Source organism: Aotus nancymaae, unplaced genomic scaffold (assembly GCF_030222135.1).
Source record: "Aotus nancymaae isolate 86718 unplaced genomic scaffold, 86718_ANA_hifiasm-v0.15.2.pri h1tg000007l, whole genome shotgun sequence".
NCBI classification, from domain to species: domain Eukaryota; kingdom Metazoa; phylum Chordata; class Mammalia; order Primates; family Aotidae; genus Aotus; species Aotus nancymaae.
This window is the reverse complement of record NW_026988418.1, coordinates 15431258-15444736: the sequence shown is the minus strand read 5'-3', so window position 1 is coordinate 15444736 and position 13479 is coordinate 15431258. Positions and strand designations below refer to the sequence as shown.

General features: G+C 43.7%; 2 protein-coding genes across 3 annotated transcripts in view; one reads left to right on the top strand and one right to left on the bottom strand.

The window, feature by feature from the left end:
• The window catches only part of BTF3L4 (basic transcription factor 3 like 4), a 34775-nt gene extending 22209 nt beyond the window's left edge, over positions 1 to 12566 (bottom strand). The window contains exons 1-3 of one of the 2 annotated variants that reach the window (XM_064372347.1): positions 12337 to 12566; positions 7708 to 7774; positions 2098 to 2211 (exon numbers count right to left, since the gene is read on the bottom strand). In XM_064372347.1, the coding sequence (XP_064228417.1) occupies positions 2098 to 2211; positions 7708 to 7761 (168 nt within the window). In that variant the 5' untranslated portion in view covers positions 7762 to 7774; positions 12337 to 12566. Of the gene's footprint in view, positions 1 to 2097; positions 2212 to 7707; positions 7775 to 11486; positions 12072 to 12336 lie in introns of those variants that run through there. The other variant, XM_012434672.3, reaches the window with a different exon arrangement.
• TXNDC12 (thioredoxin domain containing 12) overlaps positions 11695 to 13479 on the top strand; it is a 36989-nt gene continuing 35204 nt past the window's right edge. Inside the window, exon 1 of the mRNA XM_012434673.2 lies at positions 11695 to 12857. Coding sequence (XP_012290096.1) covers positions 12761 to 12857 — 97 coding nt within the window. The 5' untranslated portion in view covers positions 11695 to 12760. The remainder of the gene's footprint in view (positions 12858 to 13479) is intronic.

The window sequence follows — 13479 nt, the reverse complement described above, 5'->3', positions numbered from 1 at the left end:
GATTTAGATTTTTTTCGTAATATTTATCTGCAATTAAGAGAATGATCTCTCTAAAAATATTTCAGGTCCATGAAAATATGTAAAAGTTTTCAATAACTCAGAAAAAAAATAATGTATAAATATAATTTCAGGTCTTACAAATGAAGCTCTAATCTGTATCTCAGAGTAAGAAGGCACACAGTCACATCAAGCTGAGAGGAAAAAGACGCATCTGGCTTATATTTTCTACTATTTTATCAGTACACTGATTTTCAACGTACAAAGCAGATTTAAACAATGTGTTAATTTTATTCATTCATATATGGAAGGTGGAAGGAACATGTGGCACTTTGCCATTCTACTACCTGTTCTTTGCCATTTAACTCTGCTATTTCTTTATTAATGATCCCCACCCCTACCTTCACATTATTTCTTTTTTCTTTCTTTTTTTTTTTGACATAGAGTCTCATGTGATCTCTGCTTACCGCAACCTCTGCCTCCTGGGTTCAAGCAATTCTCCTGCCTCAGCCTCCCAAATAGCTGGGATTACAGGCATGTGCCACCATGCCTGGCTAATTTTTATAATTTTAGTAGAGATGGGGTCTCACCATGTTGGCCAGGCTGGTCTCAAACTCCTGACCCCAGAAGATCCACCTGCTTTGGCCTTTCAACATGCTAGGATTACAGGTGTGAGCCACTGCGCCCTGCCCCTACCTCCACATTATTTCTGATACATGTTTTATAGTACATGTACACTAATTATTATTTAAAATTGTGAGGTGGTACCACACACAGTAATTATATGATGAAATTTAAATTATGGCAGTGAAAATGTAAACTCTAGTTACTATCACAAATGGAATTGGCCAGGCACAGTGGCTCACACCTGTAATCTTAGCACTTTGGGAGGCCGAGGCGGGTGGATCACTTGAGGTCAGGAGTTCAAGACCAGCCTGGCCAACATGATGAAACACTGTCTCTACTAAAAATACAAAAAAAATTAGCTGGGCATGGTTGTGGGCTCCTGTAATCCCAGCTACTCAGGAGACTGAGGCAGGACAATCGCTTGAGCCCGGTAGGCAGAGGTTGCAGTGAGCGGAGATCATGCCACTGTACTCCAGCCTGGGCAATAGAGTGAGACTATGTCTTAAAAAACAAAAAAACAAATGGAATCATTAGGCAGAGGTGAATCTAGGTGGTAACATCACAAGTAGTTGATGCTGTTATTTATCAAATATCTTTTGGAATAACATCAATCTTTGGTTTCATATTTGAGAAAAACTGTGTCATCAAAATACAATAAACTGACTTACAATTTTTTTTTTTTGAGACTGAGTCCCACTCTGTCACCCAGGCTGGAGTGCAATGGCGCGATTTGGCTCACTGCAACCTCCACCTCCTGGGTCCAAGTGATTCTCTTGCCTCAGCCTCCCAAGTAGTTGGGATTGTAGGCATGCGCCACCACACCTGGCTGATTTTTGCCTTTTTAGTAGAGATGGCGTTTCACCATGTTGGCCAGGCTGGTCTTGAACTCCTGACCTCAGGTGATCCACCTGTCTCAGCCTCCCAAAGTGCTGGGATTACAGGCATGTGCTACTGTGCCCAGTCGACTTACAAATTTTAAACAATAATTTTTGAAACAGTTTTAGTAAGAAATCTAACCCATGGAAAGCTATTGCTAAAGCCTTTTGGCTGATGTAAACATGAGACTCTGTAGAATATAAGGTGCATTAGGGTAAAAAAGTACCTCTATTGAGACACAAGTCCAAAAACTTAAATAATAAAAAAAGTCTGTCTCATTTAAAGAAATGTTGGGGTTTATTTCCATATTATTAGAGACATATATCATATTAATATTCACAAGCAGTTATATAATTTTGTCATATATGCAAATATATTGAGCCTGAAAAGTATGATGAAATTCCTTAACTGTCTACTAAAATTACTTTTTTTGACCATCATTTAATTTCATAGAAAAATCAAAGTGCCACAGTCCTCCAAAGACATTAGAGTGACAATATCAAAGATTCTTCTAAGCTAATATTTTACATCTGAAAGGTCTAGGCAATTCTTTGTGCATGTACCCACAAAATTCAACAACTTGCAAAGTGATCATACCTCTTCAATACCAGCTATATTATTCACAGCCAGTTTTTTTAGAGAACTCTGAAGCTTTTTGTCATCCGCTGTAGCTGTTCTATGTACCACCTTCTTCTTTCTGCGAGCTGTACCCTGAAAAATAACCAAACAGAAGTGTTAGCATGCCTATCTGGCAACTCCAATCATATCTTCTCGATCACGACAATTTAACTAAAACCCACATTAAAAAATGGACAAAACAATAATGATTAATATTATAAGACTGCTCAGAGGTTGTGACCGTCAGCCTAATGCAGATTTTTAAAGGTTTTGTTTTCCCTTATCAGCTTTCTCAGGCTGAATTATTCTTTTCTTTTTTTTTTTTTCCAAGACGGTTTCACCATGTTGGCCAGGCTGGTCTAGAACTCCTGACCTGGTGATCCACCCGCCTCAGCCTCCCAAAGTGCTGGGATTACAGGGTGAGCCACCACACCCAGCCTGAATTATTCTTATCTAATATCCAGCCTTCATCATTTCAACACAAGATACTGCTTGCTAATAAAATATCATTTATAACTTCAAGACAATTTAAGTACATTATAACTATTTTAAAACATTATCTTTTCTTATAGTAACTACTACTCCTTGCCAATAGTCTAAAGATATTCTGAAATTTTGGGAATTATGACATAACTGAAAATTAAAAGCCTACATTACAGGAGGAAAAAAACCAATAAATATATAAACAAATTAGATAACTTCAAACGGGATTAAGTACTATTAAGAAAAAAACAAAACTAGAGCATAGGAAGAATGACTAAGTAGGAGTAAAGCACTACTCTATTAGAAGGTCCAGGAAAGCCCCCTCTGAAGAGGTGGCATATGAGTTGAGACCCATAACTAGGGGAAGAACGATCTAAGCAGAATGAAGCAAGGTTGAACTTGTCCTTTCCAGAGAGAGAAAATGGGCCAGTATGGCTAGAGCAGAGTGAACAATGGGAAATGAGGAATTATGAAATCAGAAAGATAGGCAAGGACCAGATTATATAGCCTAGAACGCCATGGACAGGAGGTAGATTTTATTCTGATTGCAATGGGAAACCACTGAAAGGTTTTAAGCATGGGAATGACTTGATCTGGTTATTTATGACCGAGGTTGCTATGTGGAAAATGGATTATAATGAGACCAGTCAGGAGGCTCCTGTAGCTGTACTGGCAAGAGATGAGGGATATGGCAGTGAAGATGGTGAGGGGTCAGATTCTCACAAGAGACCACATGACTGCTGATGGATTACATGTGAGATATGAGAAAAAGAGGAAATTTGGATGATGCTTAGAATCTTGGCCTCAGCAAATAGGTTAAAAATTACACTTGTTACTGAGAAAGAAAAAGTTCATTTCAAAATTGATACTTTGAAACTAAATATATTTTTCCACTGAAATAGTATTTAAAATAATGGATTAAATTCCTGGATCAGTTTATTAAGTCTTAAGGGTTAAATCTGTCTAAAACTGGTTTAAGAGTAAAGTGAAAGGAATAGTGGTTTCAATCTCTGGTTAGCTCCTGTACTCAGTACTCAGGGAATCAGCCTTGTAGAGGGGAGGCAGGCGCTTCAGTCTCAGCAATTCTGGTGGGAGTGGAGGAGAGATCTGACAGCAGAGGATGCCTTGAAATCTAGTTGCTGAAGGACTGACTGTTTACATAGGCACTCACTTGTGAAGCAGTCCTGACTCAAGGACAGCTCAATTGCTTGCTGAATACCTCAACTCGAATGATCCTCAGGCACCTCAAATTCAGCATGTCTTAAAGCTTATCAGTCTGGCAATCTACTCTTTCTATATTTCCTCACTTTTGTAGCTAGTGGTACCACCAAATACTCAGTCTCTAAAATCATGAACCTGAGGGTTATCCCAGACTCTTCTGCATGCCCTTCACCCCCCATATCCCATCAGTCACTAAATTGTGTCAATTTCAACTGCTAAATTTGTATCCCATGTAAGAGGTCCCCAGCCCCTGGGCCACTGATCAGTACCAGTCTGTGGCCTGTTAGGAACACAGCAGCACAGCAGAAGGTAGGGCGGGGGGGCATGAGCGAGCATTATTGCTTGAGCTCCACTACCAATCAGATCATCAGATCAGCGGCAGCATTAGATTCTCATAGGAGTGAGAACCCTGTTGTGAACTGAGTATGAGAGGGATCTAGGTTGTGTACTCCTTATGAGAATATAACTAATGTCTGATGATGTGAGGTGGAACAGTTTTATTGCAAAACCATCATCCCCTGAATCTGTGGAAAAACTATCTTCCATGAAACCAGTCCCTGGTGTCAGAAAGGTTGAGGACTGCTGCCTTACACTATAGCAATAGTCTCTCAATTGTTCTCCTCTGTGCCATACTTCCATTTGTTTCCATTTTCCACAGTGCCAGCAATTACGTTTCTAAAATGGCAGTCATTTCCTTCTTAAAATTCTTTAATAGTTCCCCATTGCCTATAGGAAACTCCAAGCTCCTTAGTATGGCATATGTAAGTATGATGGAATCCCAAACTACGTTTCATTTCCTACCATTCTGTATCCATTAGGTACTCTAAAGAATAGCTGTACTGGCTGGGCCCAGTGGCTCACACCTGTAATCCCAGCACTTTGGGAGGCTGAGGTGGGCGGATTGTGATATCAGGAGTCCGAGACCAGCCTGGCCAATATGGTGAAACCCCATCTCTAATAAAAATACAAAAATTAGGCTAGGCATGGTGGCTTGCACGTATAATCCTGGCACTTTGGGAGGCCGAGGCGGGTGGATCACCTGAGGTCAGGAGTTTGAGACTAGTCTGACCAACATAGAGAAACCCCATCTCTACGAAAAACAAAAAACCAAAAATTAGGCCAGGTGCAATGGCTCACACATGTAATCCCAGCACTTTGGGAGGCCAAGGTGGGTGGATCAAGAGGTCAGGAGTTCGAGACCAGCCTGGCCAATATGGTGAAACCCCATCTCTACTAAAAATACAAAAACTAGCTGGGCATGGTGGCACACACCTGTAGTCCCAGCCGCTAGAGAGACTGAGGCAGGAGAAATGCTTGAGCCCAGGAGGTGGAGGTTGCAGTGAGCTGAGATCACTGGGTGTCACACACCCAGCCTGTGTGACAGAGCAAGACTCTGTCTCAAAAAAAAAAAAAAATTAGCTGGGTGTGGTGGCAAATACCTGTAATCCCAGCTACTCAGGAGGCTTAGGCAGGAGAACTGCTTGAACCTGGGAGGCAGAGGTTGCAATGAGCTGAGATTGCCCCACTGCACTCCAGCCTGGGCAACAGAGCAAAGCTCCATCTCAAAAAAAAAAAAAATAGCTGTACCAAATTAAAGCAAGCCATTCCATTAAGTACTGTGTTATCTCAGCACCATTGCCTTTGCAAGTGTAGAAATGACAACCTGTTTCACTCTACCTCCACGAACCCTTATCTTTTTGTTTGAGACAGAATCTTGTTCTGTCACCCAGGCTGGAGTGCAGTGGCACGATCTCAGCTTACCACAACCTCTGCCTCCCAGATTCAAGCGATTCTCCTGTCTCAGCCTCCTGTGTAGCTGGCACTACAGGAGCATGTCACCACACCCAGCTTATTTTTGTATTTGTAGTTGAGACGGGGTTTTACCATATTGTCTAGGTTGGTCTCGAACTTCTGACCTCATGATCCACCTGCCTCGGCCTCCCAAAGTGCTGGGATTATAGGCATGAGCCACTGTGCTGGGCTCTTGTGTTTTGTTTTGTTTGAGACGGAGTCTTGCTCTGTTGCCCGGGCTGGAGTGCAGTGGCATGATCTCAGCTCACTACAACTTCCATCTCCTGGGTTCAAGTGATTCTCCTGCCTCAGTCTCCCAAGTAGCTTGGACTACAGGTGTGCGCCACCACACCAGGCTAATTTTTGTACTTTTAGTAGAGACGGGGTTTCACCATGTTGGCTAGGCCCGTCTTCAACTCCTGACTTCAAGTGATCCACCTGCCTCAGCCTCCCAAAGTGTTGGGATTACAGGCGTGAACCACCACACCTAGCTACTGGCTTTCTGCCTAGTGATAAATTCTTGTTTATCCTTTTTTTTTTTTGAGACGGAGTTTCACTCTTGTTACCCAGGCTGGAGTGCAATGGCGCGATCTCGGCTCACCGCAACCTCCGCCTCCTGGGTTCAGGCAATTCTCCTGCCTCAGCCTCCTGAGTAGCTGGGATTACAGGCATGCGCCACCGTGCCCAGCTAATTTTTGTATTTTTAGTAGAGACGGGGTTTCACCGTGTTGACCAGGATGGTCTCGATCTCTTGACCTCGTGATCCACCCACCTCGGCCTCCCAAAGTGCTGGGATTACAGGCTTGAGCCACCATGCCCGGCCGTTTATCCTTTTTAAGTTAAGATCTCAGTGATGACTTCCTTGTCTCCTAGAGGCAAGAGCAGCTTGTATTTCACTATAACACTCATTATTCTGCATTATAATTCTGAGCATGTCTCTCTTCCAAATAGAGCTGTGATCTCATTTATCTTCTATATGCCTGGCACACAGTAGGTGCTCAATATACAATAGCTAAATTGAATGTACCAACCACTGTTTTAAAATACATAACGGTGATGTGCTACATCAAGCTCTTCTAGGTATATTCTATGATTCTTGACTATCCCTAGTTTTTGCATTGGTACATTACATCACACTTGATGCTACAATGAGACTACTGTGGTTACATGGGTGTTAATCTAACTCCAGACTCATATAACTGTATCACTATGGAAGAATGAGAAAGTACTGGCTCTTCTTCCCTTCCCTCCCCTTGTGCTCATCCCCAGGAGCTGTGGTTATCATCATTGTAAAAGACACAGTGGGACTTGCCACAAAAAGTAGTGTCCTACCTACCACTTCTTCAGGTCTGAGATAAGAACTGTTCTTTCTTTCCCTTTTGCAAAGATTGTATTAGGCAAGATATGGGTAGAATATTCTCCTTGAGCCTGGAGCCACACCTGAAGGGAATCAAAGACTTTGGTGTTCACAACTAGCTCTTCCTTAGGCTTTAAAAAATACAGGGAATAAGAAAGCTCATATTCATATTCACCAACATGGAAGAATAGGTAAGAATTTGTGAGGAAAACCTGGCAATGAAAAAAATATATAATCAACTTACGCGTCTCCAGCTAAACCTCTGTACAAGTAGGTATATCCAGTTAAGAGGCAGTAACCCTAATATCTGGTATGCCCTGCAGGTGAGTCTAACTATAATAATAGCTATCATTTATTAAGCATCTACTCTGTGCCAGACACCATGTTAGGTGTTTTATAAATATTACCCTAATCTTTAAACATCTTATGTAGGATTATTTCTATTTTGCAGATAAGAATGTGGAAGCTTAACAAGGATGGATAACTTGTTCACATCATACAACTAGCAGATGTTAAGATTTAAGATTCAAACAAATGTGGCTATTTCCATTGCATTATCAGAGAGACAAGTATTCTAGTTACCTATTTTAGATCTAGACAAGTTATTTTCAAATTGGAATGTGGTTTTATCTTGATTATTGAAAAGATTTTAGATTTTCAATGACCACAAATCTGAAATAATAACACTATCTGGTAATCATACATTCTCCTATCAATTTTTCTTATGCCACACTCACCTTGCCCCCTATCCGGACCTGAGCCTGAAGTTTGGCTAACTTTTCTTGATTCATGCTGTTGGTAAATCTAGGGGGGGAAAAATAGATTTGTTAAAGTCACTCTTTTACCAAAATTAAAAAACTGTTTATGCAACAGTACCTTCTGGTTGACTCATCTTGTAGTATGCATCAACACCATGACTATATGAATACTGTCTATATTCTTAACAACTTGTTCTAGCTTCATAAACCAGATATTTTTACAAATCAAAGTTAAATCACCATGAGGGAATCAAATATATGAACAGAAAACAGAATGGGATTCAAACCCATCTATTCAAAGATCCTTCCTTAAAACATGATTCAGTCCTTTGGTATTTAGTTAAACCTAACCAATTATGAAATCTCTGTAGGGAAGCCAGTTTTTTCTCCCAAAGATTTTTTCAGCAAAGAGCTGTTACCAAATGTTATTAGCAAGATCTTCAAGTAGATTTTTTTTCTCCCAAATCACACTCTGTATTTCTTATAAATCAGAAAGATGACAAAAACGAAAAAAACCTGAACAAAGAAGAAATTCAACAAAAGGCTGTCTAGTTGTCCAGATATCAAGTAGTCACATCCTCTATTCAAGGTCAGATGATGTTAATAATGGGGAAAGAGAACCAGGTTTTCAGATTTCTCCAGAGTTCATTCAATACCCTGCACTGATACAGTATGTTATACTTGTCAAGATATTCTTGCATACAGGGTAAAATGCTTCATTATACAATTTAACAAAAACATGTCTTTGCTACAGTAATAAATGTTGGGGGTGGGGAGTGAGGAGACTCCTAAAATAAGTTTTTTAAAGCTAATCTTGATTTTGAAGATTTTAACATTATAGTCATGAATCCGGTCTGGTCACTGATATTCGCACTAAGGAAAAAACATTCTTAAGTTTATAATGGGTCATAACTTTCTACACTACATAAACAAATAAAAGCCAAATTAAGGCCGGGCATGGTGGCTCATGCCTATAATCCCAGTACTTTGGGAGGCTGAAGTGGGCAGATCACCTGAGGTCAGGAGTTCAAGACCAGCCTGACCAACATGGAGAAACCCCATCTCTACTAAAAATAGAAAATTAGCTGGGTGTCACCACACATCCCTGTAATCCCAGCTACTCAGGAGACTGAGGCAGGAGAATCGCTTGAACATGGGAGGTGAAGATTGCAGTCAGCTGAGATTGTGCCATTGCACTCCAGCCTGGGCAACAAGAGCAAAACTCTGTCTCAGGGGGGCAGGGGGAGCGGGGGGGGGGGGGAAACCAGCCAGGCTCAGTGGCTCATGCCTGTAATCCCAGCACTTTGGGAGGCCGAGGTGGGCAGATCACGAGGTGGAGACCATCCTGGCTAACACGGTGAAACCCTGTCTTTACTACAACCACAAAAAGTAGCCAGGCATGGTAGCACATGCCTGTAGTCCCAGCTACTAGGGAGGCTGAGGCAGGAGAACTGCTTGAACCTGGGAGGCAGAGACTTCAGTGAGCCGAGATCCTGCCACTGCACTCCAGCCTGGGCATCAGAGCGAGACTTCGTCTAAAACAAACAAACAAATGAAAACAAACAACAACAAAAAAAAAACCCCAAAAATTAAGTCTTGTTTTACTCATTCTGTGGATCAATAAATCACTACTGAGATGTGAGGGAGGGAATAAGGGACTAGGCTGTTATCAAATCTTCTTTGGCCAATTCTCTAACCTCTTTATAGTCATTATTCACATGAAAATATACTGTTTGCTTCGAGAGGTTAAAAAAAGGAGCATCAGACAATATAATTACTAACCATTCTATACTTTGACACTGTACTTAGGCACTAACCTGTATATATCTCTTCTTTAAGGCTAACGTCCAGTTCCCAAATAATATTTAGAATGTATGATTCTGCACTCTGCTCAGCGCTGTATCACAGTGCTCAAGCAGCTAAAAAACACTCTTTTATAGGAGGAAGTATGTTTAGAGTCCAAAACAAGAAGTCTTAAGTGTGTGCCAAATCTTAGCTCTGCCATAGACTTAAATCCCAATCCCTATACTCAAATATCCACAGAAAAGGACCACCAATCACTTTTCTCAAAGGAATGTGGCTATGAGAGTGTAGTGAACTAACAAAGAGCCTAAGGAATTTATTGCAAAAAAAAGAGGGCTAAGGAAAAACATTCGCTTTGGGATTCTTCTGCATTTTGAAGTAACAATTCCCAAGAGAAGAGACAGAGTTTGGGACGCCAAGACAAAGTCTTGACTTGTTTGAAACAAAAGCAAGAACAAAATTAACTCTTTAAATCAAGGTATAGATGAATGAACAGAGTCCATCCCAGGTGGTCAGGACTACAGAATTGAGAAATCTTGTTTCTAAGGAGTATCTCAGAGAAAAAGGATTTTAGGGAGACTGGGAGCTCAAGGCAGTAGGGGAGGAAGAAGAGCGGTCTTTTGTTTTTTACTTAGCAACTTGTGGTGTGTAGAATTCAAGTAGGACTGAGACTGGACTCAGTCTATGAGATGTCAAGCTCAGAATCTAGAGTAGACCTCTAAGATCACCTGGTTTAATTCTCTCTTTTCAATCAACTTTTACTTTATTGCACCCATCATTCCTGTGATGCCATCTCAACACCAGCTAGCAGCGGCAAATTACAAACAAAACAATTCTCTCCCTCCCAACTTAACAGATTAGGAAATGCGGACCCAGAAGGGAGAAGTCCTTTCTTATGCCCAAAAGGGAGAAGAAACTTCCTAAAGTCACAGGATTAATGAGTTCTTCCTTGGGGATCCTAGGATCTTTTAGCACTGTTCTCAAGGACTCAAGAAAGAGTGTAAACAGTGAGGCTTATCTGTTATTAAGCGCCTAAGTTAGAAGCATTGTGGTAGGCACTTTCACATACACCATGTTTATACAGAGATAAAAAATAATTGCAACCTTGAGTCCTGACTTTTTATTATGCAGGGTTTCTCTAAGAGAAGTGCAGGCTTTGGAAATAGAAAGACCAAGGTTCTACCACTTGGGAAAGGTATTTTACTTCTCTGAACTTGTATTCCTCCTGCATTTGGAAAGGTATAACACCACGTACTTCACAAGGTTGTTTTGAGGGTTAAAAGATTATCAAGCACAGGGAAGGGTTCACAGAAGATACATAGTTACTGGTAACTATTGTTACCACTCCCGAAGGGGCCATCTAAGGTAAACTGCAACAATGTGGGAACGGAAGTTGAAACCGCCATTCACTAGCTGTGCAACATTGAGTCTGTCGGTCAGTCAGCAGGCAGTGGGAGGGGGTTATTAAAGACGCCGACTTGTAAACAAACACTGACATTACAAGGTGAAGAGCGCTGCAACTGAGTTCGGTTCCCTGGACTTGGGGGCGGGAAGTGGTAACCTCAGCTTCCCTATCTGTATACTGGGAAAATCAAATGAAATGACAACAGAGAGCCTGTATAAAGCCCAAAGCTCACAACACTGCTGTTGTAAACGAGGAGTAATGGGACAGAGGAGAGGCGTCCACCGCCTCCGGGGACTGGATCTGGGCTGCAATGGCGCGGGCCCGCTCGCTCCCACAGGGGGCGGTGGTGCTGGGGACCTTCCCTCAGGTGCCGACCCCCAGCTGCGCCGCCGGTAACCGACAGGCCAAGCCAGCTGCCTCCGCCCCCGCTCGCCGCGCCACGGCGGAAGTGGCAGCCTGAGCGGTTGGCGGGTGTCGGAAGGAGAGGGCGGGGGGAGACCGTGCGCAGCGGCCTGTGGCCGTGGAGTGGCGGGACCGCCGGGGGTCTCACCTGAAGCAGGGAGGATCCTCCAACACCAGCACGCGGCAAGAGCAAGATGGCTGCCTCAGCGGAGACAGAGAAAGACGAAGGCGGCGGCGTCGGCGGCTGGAGCAGGTCCACGTGACAAAGTCGGTCCCGCCTCTCGCTCTCCGGGGCAGCCTATCCTGGGAGCGCACATCTGAACTGCAAAGCCCGGCCTGCTCTGCGAATCCCTCTACTGCTAGTGGCGGCAGGTGCAAGTCCCCGCGCGGCATCCTGGGGCTTGCAGTCTCCCGAGCGTTCCATTGTGTCCCTGCCTACAATTTTAGGGAACCTAACAGAAAGGCGGTCGGTATTTCTCTTTGGGTGTATACTTTAGTTAGGTTGTTTTTTGGCTATGCATTAAGTACGCACTTCAGGACTCAACTAGTACCAGGAAGAAAGACCGGACATTTTCACCTGTTATACAGCGGAGGGGAAAAATTGGGAAGAAATCCTCAAGCTACAAGAAAGATAACCAGAAGCTTTACACTTTAAAAGCCTGCAGTGACTTCTGTCCTGGTGTTCTAAGTCCACCCAAGTCAGTTTTGCAATAAGAGGCCCCAAGTTTGGTTTTCTCGGAGCTTTTATCAGTTGGTTGCATCATCCCTGAGTAGAAGATTTGCGGTTGCAAGGAAAAATAAGGTACAGAGCTTCTCCAGCGGGAAAGGTCATGCCTGCACCGCACGAGCCCGCGCACCGCAGAAGAGGGTTGCAAGGTCTCCTCGGAGACCAGGGCAGGACCTTAACAATGAAATCAAGTCGTCCAGTCTTTATTTGTGGAGAGGGAAGGAGAATCAGAGGCCATTGGGCAACCCGCCCACTGTTGGGAGAGACTGACCTCACCAATCAATAATTTGCGTTTGACTAGGAAGTGCAGCGGTTCTTGGGGGGAGGGGCTGGACTGGGTGGCGGACGCAAGCAGCAACGGTTCTCCTGAACCTCTCACCCGCATTCTTGCTCCACATTTTTCCGCTCCATCCCAGGACTTGGACACCCAGAATCTAGGAAAAGTAACTTGCGCTCGAGAACAGCTCTCGCATCCATCTACGTGATCTGCACCTTTAAACTCACTCTGTGCGAACCGGACCCCGGAGGCACCACCCACATCCGTCTAACATCACTTCCTTCAGAGTTTGAAAAAAAAAAAAAAATCTGAGAAGGCGAGGGGTTGTGCTGAGCCGCTCTCGGCTAGCGGTGTGGACCTTCTGCTGGGACTGCGGCCCTGCGTCCGCTCAGCCCCGTGGCTCCGCGCACCTACTGCCATGGAGACGCGGCCTCGTCTCGGGGCCACCTGTTTGCTGGGCTTCAGTTTCCTGCTCCTCGTCATCTCTTCTGATGGACATAATGGGCTTGGAAAGGGTCAGACCGCGTTCTTATCTTACTCTTTACTGATCCTGGGCCCCAGCCCAGTATAACCTCTTCTTGCCCTAACACTTTCCCCTCACGTTCTATCTCTCAGGCCACGCCAGATTTCTTTTTATCTTCCCCAACCACTCCTGGAGTTTGAAGATTTCTTGGCTACCCCAAGAAAGAGTAGCGGGTCTGGGGAATAGAGAAGTTGTACCTGAGGCATCGCTAAATTCTTGGGTTGGGAGAAGGAATGGCCCGTAAATTAAGAAAAGCATGTTTAAAAGCCCGGCATAGTACCTAGCGCTTGGGAGGTCCTGAGGAACGGTCACTTCTCACCTGGGAGAAATAGAGCCGTTAGGGACCTGCGTATGCAGACAACCCTGTCCTGGGTCTGAAGATTCCGCTCCTTACCTCTTCCGTGAAGACCTAGGTTACTGCCACCTCCTTGCCTTTGGGAGACAGCACCTGCATCCCAGGTAGCCATTATCTAGAGCATAAGAAGGGCTAGGTGAAGGGTAGAAGGTGGTCTTTTAAGAGTTCCCAACAATTGTCCTTGCTGTGGTTCCGCGAGTGTGTCTTAAGACATTGAGTTTTCTCTGAGTGAGCGATCAGTGGTTAGGTGTGGCCCCTA